Consider the following 14,977-nt stretch of genomic DNA (forward strand, 5'->3'; position numbering starts at 1 on the left):
CCTTTATAAAGTAACCACTGAGCGTAAACATTGTGGAACAGATCAAATTTTTACATTATCATCTATACAATTATTCAGTGAATTTCCCAATAATTATGTTACGGTTGCCTGTATATTTTTTTTAGAAGCTTCTTGGCTTCAGCAGCAGGTGTCACCCCATTTGAGAGGCAAAGTGTTATCACTGGAATTTCTGTTTTCTCTAGTCTGGTTTGAGAAGACCATCTGGTCTTTTCTTGTTCTCTTGACGTTCCTGTTTTGCTCTTGTACAGTACTGTGCAAAAGTCTAAGGGTGCCTAAGACTATTGTATTTGTCAATGAGGAGCGGAGAGCGAGTTCGTCAATTTGGCAGGAGCAAAGGATGTTGGGAATGGTGAGGGTGGAGCGTTGCGGACAGGGAGTGCCGGGGCAGTGGGTGCACACAGCCCTGAGACACCAGGCAAGGTCATTTGATTCCAAGCAATAGGTTTATTGATCATTAGAGAATGTCTCTCTGGCACTTCCCGCTCCATCCCCTCTCCCTTCCCCTTTTCCCAGCCATGATTCCCTTCTCCCTGTCCTCTTCCCACTCTCAGTCCACAATAGAGACCCAGATCAGAATCACTCGTGTATGTCATGAAATTTTCTTGTGCAATACATAAAATTACTACAGTACTGTGCAAAAGTCTTGCGCACCCCAGCTATATATATGTGCCTCAGATTTCTGCACAGGGCTGTATGTATTTAATAAAATGGCAGTAAGCAGCAAGTTTTATGCTTTATTCTGGGTCCAAGCAAAGGATGCAATTGTTTGTCCTTTGCCTTTTTTCCGATCGCAAAGCACTGCTGGATATCAAGAGCATCATGTATGTCAGGTACACCCCACTAGTGAGTTGTTGCAGCCTGCTTCAACCCCCAGGCTGTGCGCAATCCCTCAATTGGTGGATATGATTGGCGTGGACGTTTTTCAAGACCCTGTTAGACATCGATAACGTAGCATGCGGTGAGTCCGATTCACCGGTGAGACCGCCAGCGGAGGGGTCGTGTGGACGAGGTCTCGGAGTTGCCTGGTCACGTGATGGAGATGCCCGAGCTGGCTGTGTGCTGCTGGGTTGGTGCTGCCCTCTAGTGTTTGTCCCTGGAACGACGGGCTGGATTGCATTTGTCCCTGGCTGCAATTGTGTGAAATGAGGCACTGCTGTGGCTTGTTCTTGCAGAAACATGGCTCCAAGACAACATCCTGGCACCATCTGTCTACAGGCCATGATACTCAGGGACTGGGGCTACTTTTTTATCCACTGATTTTTTTCTAACTATGTTTTTCTGCCATCATAATTATGTGTTATGTGTGACTTTTGGAATTGTGTTTGCACCTAGCCCCATTTGGTATATTCCTGTGTGTGACTGAATGACAATTAAACTTGACTTTCGAAGGACTTTTGGGTCAGGATCCAACAGAGGAGGCTGGTGTGGAACAGAAAGGCCAGTCCATTGCTATAAAATTCGTCAACATTCTTTAGGATGCTCCCTCTAACTCCGGGATTGATCACCTGTCAGTGTGTGGCCGTTCCTGTGTTGAAGAAAGTCACTGGGGGAGGGCTAGTTCAAGGTAGAGGGACGTCTACAAGGAGAGTGTGTGTTGTAGTTCCGATATTCTAACAGCTCGTTGTCTGACTCCCTGCAGTTCGATAACTTCAAGCGGGTGTTCAAAGTGGTGGAGGAGATGAAAGGGCCACTGGTGGAGAACATCCAGCAGAACTTCCTACTGTCGGACCAGCTGGTCGGGTAAGTGTCCTCTCCCATGCCCCATCCTCCTGAAGCTCTCAGATTCACCCCCTCCCGACTCCTTCCCCAACGCCCTACCCTCCCTCTCCCCCATGCCATTCGCCCCATGCTCTCTCCCCCTTCCTGTTCCTCCCGCACTCCTTTCTCCCTGGCTGCACCTCCCACACCGTCCCTCCCCCCAGCTGTCCCGCCCCCTCCCTGGCCGAGCCTCTCGACACTGCCCCTCTCAGCTGTGCCTCCCGTGCTGGCCCTCTTTCTTCTCCCCCTCCCATTCCTTTTTGTCACCCTGGAATTGGTATATAATTGTCACATGCACCGAAATAGAGAGCAAAATTTGTCTTGCATACTGTCCTTTCCTTACAAAGTGCATTGAGGGAGAATAAGGTAAAACAGTTGAACGAGTTGTACGAGGAGCTATTTTACAGTTTTATACCAGTTGGGGAGAAGCTGTCCTTGGGCCTGGTGGTATGTGGTTTCAGGCTTTTTTTTAAATCTTCTGCCCGAGGGGAGGTGGGAGAATAGAGAATGGGCGGGCGGGGTCTTTGATTACGCTGCCTGCTTTACTGAGGCAGTGAGATGTTTAAAGTACACCTCCCTCCCTCGTCAGAATCCGGTTTATTATCACTGACACACATCGAGAAATGCTTTGTGGCAGCAGTGCAAGTAAATGTGCAAAGAGAGGGCAAAATAGTGAGGTGGAGTTCAGAAATGTGATGGCGGAGGGGAAGATGCTTTCCCTCAGTTACTGTGTACCTCCTCGCTGATGGTGCTAATGAGGAGAGGACACGGTGAGGATCCTTCACGATGGAAGGCTCTTTCTTGAGGCTTTGCCTTTTTTTTTGTAATTCAAATTTTTATTGTTATTTATTCTTATTTTACAAAGCAGCGCAGCATATCATAGAGCAGATACGGTACAGCATATTTACACAGCCATCCCATGTCAGGAAAACATATAAAACTAAGAAACAGAAAAAAACTTCTAATTTGAGTTTAACATACAACCAAAATTGATCCCACGCATCTTGCACTTTTCCCTCACTGTTAATTCTTCCCGACGTGTTCATAAGATGAAATCATAACCATTTCCTCAGTCCATTCCCTCACAGTGGGACATCTGTCTTTTTTTTCCCCTAGTTTTGCAATATAATTCTTGCAGCTGTGATGAGACCCAGCTTTAAAATAGTAAATTTGTCATTGTTTACATTAGGTATCATTGGCCTATCACCCAGGAGACAAAGCCCTGTGCACAAGGGCAGTGTAGGATCCGACCAATTCCCCAACAAATCAAGAACTTTACTTCAAAATGGAGGAACCATGGAACACTCCCAAATCATGTGAAAATACGTGCCCACCAGACATGGCCTTTTGAAGGTGTTCTTGATGGTGGGATGGCATTGCCGATGATATAGCTGGCTGAGCTTGCATTTTCCAATCCTGTGCATTGGAGCCTCTATACTGAATGTTCTCCACCGTAGCAAATCTCCTCAAACTCCTCATGAATTGTGTACAGCCGCTGGTGTGCCTCTTTCGTGATTGCATCGATCTCCCGCTCATGCACTCTCTTTATTCTCCCCTCTCCTTACCTCCCTTTTGCCCTTTGCAACTTCCCTATTTTTTTGTTCACTCATTCACAGTCTCCTTGGAACTTGTCTTTGCTGTCTCATCTCTCCTCTTTCCTCGCTCGCCCGGTACTGAGAGTTAGCCCTGGCGGGTTGCCCTTGGCCATGTCAGGGTGAAGCCTGTCAGGCCTTTAGACCAACTGTGAGCTCGGATACTGCCTTCCCAGCCAGGCCTAGACTCCCGTAACAGCCGCTGTGCCCAGCGGAGCAGCTTTCTGTGCGTGCTGAGGGAACCTTTCGCTTCCGGACGTTTATTCTGGGGCCGGTTCCACTAAGTTGTGACTGTTGTAGCAGCAGAGCCCTGGGGCAGGCCGTTCGGCCCACTGTGTCTGTGCTGACTAGAATGTAAACTTGAACTAATCTCATCTGCCTGTACATGATCCATATACCCCCCTGCCTGTTCATGTGTCTGTCTAAATACCACCAAAGCACTGCTGTTGTTCAATGCTTCCACTGCTTACCCTGCCATTAAGTCCCAGGCACCTACCATTCTCTGTGTGTACATGGCCTCACAAGTCTCCTTTAAACTTGCCCCTTTTCGCCTTGCCCTCGAGCTTTTGACATTCACCCTATTGACGCTTCTCGTAATTTTATAAACTTCTATCAGGTCACCTGTCGGTCTCCAACGCTCCAAATTCAAATTCAAAGTGGAGTTTAATTAGCATTCAATCATACACGGACACAGCCAAACGAGACAGTGTTCCTCTGGGGCCAAGGTGCTAAACGTACACAGTACGTTCAAAATAGCAAAAAAAAAACAGTCGCGCAAAAAAAAAGGTGCCTCCAATCAGGCTGAGTCGCCATGCTATACCTCTGCTGGCGTCTCCTCTCCGGGACTGGCCGCGGCTTGAGGCCTGGTACAGGTTCCCCCCCCCCCCCCCATCTGAAGGCAGAGCGTTCCTATGAAACTGTTCGTAAACTGAAATGGCGTAAAGTGAAGAAGCAATTACCGTTAATTTATATGGGAAAAATATTTGAGCGTTCCCAGACCCAAAAAATAACCTACCAAATCAAACCAAATAGCACATAAAACCTAAAATAACACGAACATATAGTAAAAGCAGGAATGATATGATAAATACACAGCCTATATAAAGTAGAAATAATGCATGTACGGTGTAGTTTCGCTTACCAGAATCGGGAAGATTGAGCCAAAACTGATTTGTAGAAAAAAATCGGCATGTACACACGTGCGCACACACCTGCCCGTGCAAAGCTTCACAGTCATGGTAGTCTTTCTCAGGTAAACACAAGTTTAAAGCGGGCGTCTTTTTCTGTAAAAGCGAAAATCCTCTCTCGGTTAACAAAAACGGGTACTAATGTTGGTCTTTCGTGAAAGCGAAACGTCGTAAAGTGAACGTTCGGAAAGCGGGGGACACCTGTGCTCTCTACAACCGAGACCATGCAGCTCCCACACCACTTGTCACACCGCCGCACAGGGGAAACAGGCCTGCGGCATCTCACATCGCCAATGCCCAACAGGGTCTGGCAGCCGCAAGAGTAACGTGCAAGACAACCAGACACGGTTGCAGTGCTCGCCGCCTTCACGCACCAGCTCCTGTGCCTTGGAGTGGCAGGCAGCAACACGGTCCAGATCCTCGGCACACCGGCTGGCCCCCGCCGGCACAATGATCAACCCAAGTCTGCCCAACTTCTCTTCATAATTATCAGGCCACCGTCGGCCCTATTAGTGGATGTTGGATTGAGACCACAGCAAGGGCAGTTAGTGACCCCCAGGTTGGGCTTCGCTGATGTCCTGCCTCTTACCGATGAATGCAATAAAGTAGAAAGATCCCGACGTCCTCTCCCTCAATGTCTGCAAAATGAGGGAGTTGGTCGCTGCTTTTGGTCACTGTCCATATCAGTGCGGTGGAGATGGTTGACAGGTTCAAGTTCCTTGGTTATACGTACCATCAGCAACTTGTCATCAAAGTGCGTGGAAGTTATACAACCTTGAGATTTGTCTGCTTGCAGGCAGCCACAAAACAAGAAACCTGAAAGAACCCGTTTTTAATAAGAAAAGACCAGCAAGCACCCGGTGTGCAAGAAAGAGGCAAAAATAAACACAAGTCATGCAAGCAATCAGCATTCCGAACCAAATTCAGTCCACGGAGCAGAAGCCAGGAGCAGCCGGAGGAAGCCCGTCGCCTCAGTCCGTCACACAGCGGGGCAGATAGCCGCAGAGCGCGCCGACTCGGAGTGCGGAGCAGCCAGGGCAGTCTTGCAGCCTCAGTGCCGTGGAGAGAGGAGCAAACGTCGCTGAAATCTGTCCAAACCTTCGCCTCCGGACCCGACACCCTGTCCTTTCAGTCTCTCGGGGCTGGTGTTTAAATTACCAAAACACTGGGTCGTCCTCCACAGTCGGACCCGGTGCATCGATACGCTCTGGGCCTGGACCCTGCTGCCACGTTCCGGCCTGTACCCGACCTTTCCAAATTAGCTCGGCGCTCAGATCAATCCAGCCTTGCTCCTGGGTTAGGTGGATGGTCCCCAAAACTCCACCAATCCAAATCCTCTTCGAAAACATCCGCTCCGACTCCATCTCTGTCTGAAACATGCCTCAACCTTGCCCCGACTCTGCATCGCACCTACATGTCTCGCCTGTGCTGGCCTCTTCATTGTTTGCAAGTGACAGTTTACCACAATTTACCACAGAAAATGTGTTATTAATACAGTCTCTAGTTGTGTATTGTGCTTCATGAACCACCAGTAAGTTGTCACCCACTTCAGTAAAACCATCTTAAACCAGAAGCTGCTAGGTTTAACTCTACGGCCACGAAAGCACAACATGCTAAGGACGTTTCAACTTCAAAGTGACCAACGGCAACATCCTGCAGATAGTTATAGAAACTACTGCTTCGTCTTTCAGATATGTTTCTCCCCACTCAGCTGCGTGCGACTGGAGGTTGCGGTTTACATTTTGATGGCTGATTGAACGATCTGGCAGTGTGCTGCCTTCGAGGGAGTTTAGTGAGGTTTGGGGCAGAACATGAGGCGTGTAGTCCTGAAAGCCTGGAGATGGGGGTGGGGGATCGGCTCCATTGCTTCTCTCCGATTGGGGCATCGAGCAAGGTTGGAGTCGATGAGGACAAGGGCAGAGGACGGGCTGTTGGGCGGCGTCAGCCTGCTTACGACCGGTCTTCTTCTCCCTCTTGCTAGCTGCTGTCGGGGGGGAAAAGTGCAGGAGTCTTGGGATCCACATTGCAAGGATTGGCCGGCGAGGCTGTAGACTTGTTTTGGGGGACTTTGAGGTTCATGTTGCATGTGTTCATGGGTTCTGGTTATTCTATTTTATCAGAGTGATCGATGTTGACGGGGGGGGGGGGGGGGGGGGATGCGTTTTGCGAAGAAAGGCTTTGTGGCTCGTAGGCCAGGGGTGCTGAAATGAACTAAACTGAATACTCCCGGTGATGTTTAATATTCTTTGTGTTGTTCACTCGCTTTTTGCCGTTTGCGCAGTTTGTTCTTTTCTTGTGCGTTGGGTGTTTGATGTTTACTTGAATGGGGCCCTTGGTGTTTCTTTGTTTCGTAGCTCCCTGCAGGAGGGTGAATCTCACAGCTGTAATCTGTATACGTGCTTTAATAACGAACGCACTTTGAATCTTTAAGGAAATCTGGCATGCCCCAGACAACTCCTCCCCCGCATCTATCGATGCGACGTAGAAAGCATCCTATCTGGTGTATCGCAGCTTGGCCAAGGAACTGCTCTGCCTAAGGCCACAAGAAACTGCAGAGTTTTTAGACACAGAGCGCATCACGGAAACCAGCCTCCCTCCGCCGACTCCTCCGTCTGCACCTCCAGCTGCCTTGGGAAAGCAGCCGACATACTGAAGGATCCACCCATTTGAGTCATTCTCTCTTCTCTCTCTCCCCCACCCCTCCTGGTCAGGCAGAAGCTACAAATCCTGACAGCATGTGAACCAGGCTCAAGGACGGTTTCCATCCCACTGTTATAAAGCCGTAACATCTAGGAGCAGCATTAGACCATTTAGTCTATCAAGTCTGCTCCGCCATTTCATCATGGCCGAACTATTTTCCCTCTCAGCACCAATCTCCTGCCTTCTCCCTCCCCATACCCCTTTATGCCCCGACTAACCAAGAACCTATCAACCTCTGCCTTAAATATACCCAATAACTTGGCATCTACAGCCTGTGGCAACGAATTCCAGAGATTCTCCACTCCCTGGCTAAAGAAATTCCTCCTCATCTCTATTCTAAACGGACGTCCCTCTAGTCTGAGACTGTGTCCTCTGGTCATGGACTCCCCCCACCATTGGAAACATCCTCTCCACATCAAGGGCTTTCAACGTTTAATGGATTTCAGTGAATTCTTCTGAATTCCAGTGAATACCGGCCCAGAGCCATCAAACACTCTTCGTATGACAAACCTCTCCATCCCGGAATAATTCTTGTGAACCTCTTTTGAACCCTCTCCAACGTCAGCACATCCTTCCTCAGATAAGAGATCAAAAGCTGCTCACAGTGCTCCAAGTGAGGCCTTGTCAGTGCTTTACAAAGCCTCGGCATTACCCCCTTGCATTTACGTTCCAGTTATCAGACTCTTGAGCTCTTCATCCTAGAATCTGTCTCACTTCATCTGTCTGACTGCACTTCCTCTGCACTACCAGCAGGTATTATGGCCCTTCAGCCCACAATGTCCCTGCTGACCCTGAAGCCAAATTAAACAGAACCTCTTCTACCTACATGTGCTCCGTATCCCTCCATTCTCTGCATCCTGTCCAACATGTCTGACTGACTAACAGCCTCTGTTCAAAGTTCCAAGAACATTTATTATCAAAGAAACTATACTATATACAACCTTGAGATTCGTCTCCTCACAGGCAGCCACAAAGAAACCTAGTAGAACCCATTTTTTTTAAAAAAAGACTGTCAAACACCCAATGTGCAAAAAAAACACCAAATCGTCCAAACGATAAATTAAAGAGCAGGAAAGTGAGTTCACAGCCAAGAAGCCTGTCACAGCCGATCCAGGAGTTTGTTAGTTTCAGGGCTCAGCCCCAGATCAGTGCAGAGAGTAAACCTTGCCGAGTCCTGAACTGAACACTGACCTGTCATTCGCCTCTGGCCCTGACACCCTGACCTTTGCAATCTGACCCAGCACTTAAACTGACCAAACATCAGCCTGTAAACTCGCTCTCGGACCCGGGACCCGTCGCTTCAATGCACTCTCGGGTCTGGGCCCCACCGTCTTGATTCAGCCCATACCCGAGCTTTCCAATCTGGATCGATTCTCAAATTGGTCAAACGTCGGCTTGTTCACTCTCGGGCACGGGTCCTGCTGCCCTGCCTCGAATTCTCTCAAAGTCCGCCCCAGCCGGGGGGGGACTTCACGTGATGATGTAGGATCGAGATGCTGGAACCCAGCTCTCCCGTAAAAAGTTAATAAATTAATGTCTAAACGAAGAAAAGTTAGTCAATACTTTCAAAAAGTTACTTATAAACTACTCTGGATTGTGTCAAGCTATGCCTCAAGGAAGGAAGATGAAGAAAACTAATACCGGGAAGACTACGCAAGTTGGAACAAGAACAAGGCCCATGTCTACCGAGGAACCGCGGTCTCAGGTACATTATATCACCGGCGATACGGAACAGGAGACTGCGGCAACAGTGGCCATTTCTAAAGGAAAAGGCCATCGTGAACTGCGCAAACGCGAAGGATGGAGCATGCGCAAACGGGAGCAACAAAAACTACAAAGCCCAGCTACCACTGCAACTGAAAGTGATAGCGAATCGGAGGGAGAGTCAGACCTTCCGGAAAGATCAGATGAAGAGGGAGTTAAAAGTCCTTCTAGAAATATAGAAAAGACTTTGATGCAAATAATGCGTAAATTAGACACATTAAAAGTAATTAAAAATAATCAAAAAATACTCGAAAAAAAAAATGACCAAAATGGAGATTATGCTTGATAAAATGACAAAGAGACAGGAAAAAATGGAAAAAAGAATTACGGACTTGGAAACTACAACGGAAGACATGGTTGAAAGAATGGACAAAATGGAAAATGAAAATACTGTTTGGACATCAGAAAGAAAACAATTTATGGAAAAAATTGATAAGCTTGAAAATTTCAGTAGACGAAATAATATTAAAATTGTTGGTCTTAAAGAAGATATAGAAGGAGAAGATCCAATAATTTTTTTTCAAAAATGGATCCCTGAAAAATTGGAAATGGAAAGCGAAACTCCAATTGAGATAGAAAGGGCTCATAGATCCTTAAGGTCAAGACCTCGAGCTGATCAAAACCCACGATCAATTTTGATAAAATGCTTACGATACCAAGACAAAGAAAAGATCCTGAAGGCCGCTGCCCAAAGTGCCAAAAATAGAAACGGGCCACTGATGATAGCAGGGAAACCAGTTCTTTTTTATCCTGATATAAGTTACAACCTGTTGAAGAGAAAGAAGGAATTTAACCCAGCGAAAAAAGCCTTAAGGGAAAAGGGTTATAAATTTAACAATGCGCCATCCAGCAACACTGATAATTTTTTTGGAGGAGGGAAATTTTTTTTTTCCGATTATCGAAAAGCGGAGGAGTTTGTACAAAAACTTCCATCTATTCGCTAATTACACATAGAGGCTTCCAAACGTAATGGATTAAAATGAAGATAGACCCAACGAACAGAAGTGATGGACATTTATGGATATTATAGAAGAGAAAAGCAAAATTTTAGAAATACTAAATGAGAATAGTATTTTTTTTCTCTTCTTATACATGTACTTTTTTATGTTGCGGGGGGGGGGGGGCTGGGAGGCTGTGGATCGGTTACTGCGGGATTCACGTGTGTAATCATGGTGGTTGCCATGACCCGTACAGCAGAGGGGGGTAATGTTGTGTTTTTTTTCCACAACATTAGTAGGGGGGTATTTTGTTTTTTTCTTTATATTTTAATTTTCTTCTATCTTTTTGCCTGGATGATTGGTGGGGACACACATAGCAACATAGAGATTTTTATAAAGATTTCCCAGGATACCACGAAAGTTGAAAGATTAGGTATTATTATAGATTGGAGTAATATAATAAAAAAAATAATGACTAATCTACTAAATTTTTTAAGTTTTAATGTTAATGGGCCAGTAAAAAGAAAAATAATTTTAACATATATTAAAAAAATGAAAACAGATATAGCTTTTTTACAAGAAACTCATTTAACAGACATAGAACATCAGAAATTAAAAAGAGACTGGGTTGGAAATGTTATTGCGGCTTCATTTAACTCAAAGGCGAGAGGAGTTGCAATTTTGGTTAACAAAAATCTACCAATTAAAATACAAAACGTATTAATTGATTCGGCGGGGAGATATCTAATTATACACTGTCAAATTTTTTCAGAACTATGGACCCTTATGAACATTTATGCACCAAATGAAAATGATGTAAAATTCATACAGGAGGTCTTTTTGAATTTGGCTAACGCACATGATAAAATATTAATAGGTGGAGATTTTAATTTTTGTCTAGATCCAGTTTTAGATAGATCAACAAAGGTTGTTACAAAATCAAAAGCAGTAAAATTAACTCTATCATTGATGAAAGACTGATTGATATATGGAGAAGAATTAATCCAAAAGAAAGAGATTATTCATTTTATTCAAATAGACATAAAACATATTCAAGGATAGATTTTTTCCTATTATCAACGAATATTCAAGATAGAGTGAAAAATGTGGAATATAAAGCAAGAATATTGTCAGATCATTCTCCTTTAATAATGACAATGATAGATAAAGAGGAATCAATGTATAGGTGGAGATTTAATTCAATATTATTAAAACTTCAAGACTTTTGTGATTTTATGAAAAAACAGATTCAGCTCTTTTTAGATATAAATTCACATTCAGTTGATGATAAATTTATAGTGTGGGAAGCAATGAAGGCATACTTGAGAGGTCAGCTAATAAGTTATACTTCTAAAATTAAGAAGGAATATATGATAGAAATAGATCAATTGGAAAAAGAGATTACAAAATTAGAAAAAGAATCCCAAAGAAATATGACAGAAGAAAAACGAAGACAACTTATTAACAAGAAGTTACAATATAATACGCTCCAAACATATCGAACAGAAAAAGCAATTATGAGAACTAAACAAAGATATTATGAACTAGGTGAAAGATCACATAAAGTTCTTGCATGGCAGCTAAAAACAGATCAGACTTCTAAAACAATAAATGCAATTAGAACAAGAGTAAATAAAATTACTTATAAACCTTTAGAAATTAATGAAGCTTTTAAGAATTTTTATTCTGAGTTGTACAAATCAGAATCACAAAATGACAATGTCAAGATAGAAAGGTTTTTATCACAAATAACTCTTCCAAAATTAAATACGGAAGAACAGAAGGGATTAGATATGCCTTTTACATTGAAAGAGGTCGAAGAAGCCCTAGGATCACTTCAAAGTAATAAATCGCCAGGAGAAGATGGTTTTCCGCCTGAATTCTATAAAAAGTTTAAAGATTTATTAATTCCTCCTCTCATGGAGTTAATACACCAAGTGGAAAGAACGCATAAACTTCCAGAATCTTTTTCGACAGCTATTTTAATAGTATTGCCAAAAAAAGATAGAGATCCTTTAAAGCCATCATCATATAGACCGATTTCTTTATTAAATACTGATTATAAAATAATAGCAAAAATCTTATCTAATAGATTATCTAAATGCTTACCAAAATTAGTACATATGGATCAAACAGGATTTATTAAAAATAGACAATCAGCAAATAATGTAACTCGGTTATTTAGTATAATTCATTTAGCGCAGAAGAGGGAGGAAATGAGAGTGGCAGTTGCTTTAGATGCAGAAAAAGCATTTGATAGATTGGAGTGGGATTTTTTATTTAAGGTATTGGAAAAATATGGATTAGGAGTATCTTTTATAAAATGGATTAAAACCTTAAATACTAATCCCAAAGCTAAAGTAGTGACAAATGGTCAAATTTCAACACCATTTCAGTTAACAAGATCAACTAGGCAAGGTTGGCCATTATCACCTGCTTTATTTGTGTTGGCAATAGAGCCATTAGCTGAATTGATTTGAATGGACCCAGATATTAAGGGTTTTAGAGTTAACCAGGAAGAATACAAGATTAACTTATTTGCTGATGATGTTCTGCTTTATCTAACAAACCCATTGCAATCGTTGCGTAAATTATCCTATAGATTAGAAGAATATGGGAAAATATCAGGTTATAAAATAAATTGGGATAAAAGTGAAATTTTACCTCTTACAAAAGGAGACTATAATCAATGTTGATTAATAACTCAATTTAGATGGCCGGCAAATGGTATAAAATATTTAGGTATAAGAGTGGATAATGATATAAAGAACATATACAAATTAAATTACTTACCACTATTGAAAAAAATTCAAGAAGATCTTGATAAATGGATGGTATTACCAATAACATCAGTAGGTAGAGTAAATACCATAAAAATGAATATATTCCCTAGATTACAATACTTATTTTAATCACTACCAATACAATTACCCCAAACGTTTTTTCAAGAGCTGAATAAATATGTGAGGAAGTTTCTTTGGAAAGGTAAGATGTCAAGAATATCGTTGGAAAAATTGACATGGAAATTTGAGCTAGGAGGGTTACAACTTCCAAATTTTAAGAATTATTATAAAGCAAATCAACTTAGATTTATTGCATCTTTTTTTGAGAAAGATAAACCGGCATGGATCAGAATAGAACTAGACAAAATAGGAGAAAACATACCAGAAGACTTTATATATAAATGGGAATCTAAATGGATACGGGAAAAGAAAGAATCTCCTATATTAAAACATTTGATTGATTTATGGAATAAGATAACTGTTGACGATGAGACAAAGAAATCCTTATTAGCAAAGAGATCTTTAATTCAAAATAGACTTATTCCTTTTACAATGGATAATCAACTTTTATATAATTGGTTTCAAAAAGGGATTAGATATATAGGAGATTGTTTTGAAGGAGGTATATTAATGTCATTCGATCAATTAAAGAATAAATATAAAGTATCAAACAACATTCTTTTTTGTTACTTTCAACTAAGGGCTTATTTAAGAGAAAAGTTAGGTCAAACAATGTTATTACCGAAACCCAATGAAATAGAAACTTTAATTCAAAAAGGAAAGATTAAAAAAATTATCTCTTGTATGTATAATTTGATTCAAAAACAGGCAATTAAACAAGGAGTCCATAAGTCAAGACAAAAATGGGAAAGTGATTTGAATATCAAAATTGAAGAAAAAAACTGGTCAAGACTATGTCTTGAGAGTATGACAAATACAATAAACGTTCGATTAAGATTAGTGCAATACAATTTTTTACATCAACTATATATTACACCACAAAAAATAAATAAATTAAACCCAAATTTATCTGATCAGTGTTTCCGATGTAACCAAGAAATTGGTACTTTTTTACATTCTACTTGGTCTTGTTCTAAAATTCAACCTTTTTGGACAAATTTAAGCGTTTTACTGGAACAAATTATTGGAATACAACTTCCACACAACCCAATATTACTTTTACTAGGTGATATTGAAGGGATAAAACCGATATCCAAATTGAATAAATATCAGAAAGAATTTATAAAAATTGCATTGGCAGTAGCCAAAAAAGCTATTGCAGTGACTTGGAAATCGGATACATATCTAAGTATAGATCGTTGGAAGAACGAAATTTATGGCTGTATTCCACTTGAAAAAATCACTTATAATTTAAGAGATAAATATGAAACATTTTTGAAAATTTGGCGCCCTTATTTACAAAAGACAGGATTAAATATATAGGTGCTCCGAAGATGAAATAATTGGTTACTTGGGGAAATAAATAAATATATATACTAAAGTTATTACGAACTCCATGGAGCATGTGGGGATCTTCCAATATCCAGGCATTCCTTTTTTTTTCTCTTTCTTTCTTTCTTACTTTTTTAATAGGGATGTTAGGGGGGAGGGGTTAAGGGGAGGGGGGCTGGGTAACGTTTTTTTTATACACATTTATTCTGTAACTATTTGAAAACAATAAAAAAAGTTAAAAATTAAAAAAAAATTCCGCCCCAGCCATATTGGCCTGCTCCTCGGTCTCCGGTCCGTGTCCCATCACCTCAATCTGGCCTGAACACGCCAAGCTGTAACCCCTCCTGCCTCGAATTTTCAGTTCACATCGTAAAAATGCAGGCGGTTCAAAAGCTCAACTCCTAAAGGAAAGTCACAGGCACAGACTGATTGCAGTGATCATTTTCCAGAAAAAGTGTGATTGATACGATAGTTGGCTGTTTCATCTGCTACCAGTAATGCCACTATCCTACCTATATGATTTTCTTTCTGCAACCTCAGTGTATGGAATGGTCTGTCTGGATGGCAGACAGAAACTTTTCACTGTGTCTGGGTACATAGAACATAAACACTAGAGACTCTCCAGATCCTGGAAATCTTGAGCTGGAGGAACTCAGCAGGTCAGACAGCATCTATGGAGAGCAATAAACAGTCGTTTTTAACAGCCGAGTCCAATATGGGCCCTTCAGCCCACAATATTGTGTTAACCGCTTAACCCACTCCAGGATCAGCCCAACGCTTCC

At 42.2% G+C, this 14,977-nt stretch overlaps 1 protein-coding gene across 1 annotated transcript in view; it reads left to right on the forward strand.

The window, feature by feature from the left end:
• The window catches only part of fibpa (fibroblast growth factor (acidic) intracellular binding protein a), a 101,487-nt gene that overhangs the window by 44,126 nt on the left and 42,384 nt on the right, over nucleotides 1-14,977 (forward strand). Inside the window, exon 4 of the mRNA XM_073031268.1 lies at nucleotides 1,661-1,761. Coding sequence (XP_072887369.1) covers nucleotides 1,661-1,761 — 101 coding nt within the window. The remainder of the gene's footprint in view (nucleotides 1-1,660; nucleotides 1,762-14,977) is intronic.

The sequence above is a fragment of the Hemitrygon akajei genome, chromosome 28 (assembly GCF_048418815.1).
Source record: "Hemitrygon akajei chromosome 28, sHemAka1.3, whole genome shotgun sequence".
Taxonomy (NCBI): Eukaryota; Metazoa; Chordata; class Chondrichthyes; order Myliobatiformes; family Dasyatidae; genus Hemitrygon; species Hemitrygon akajei.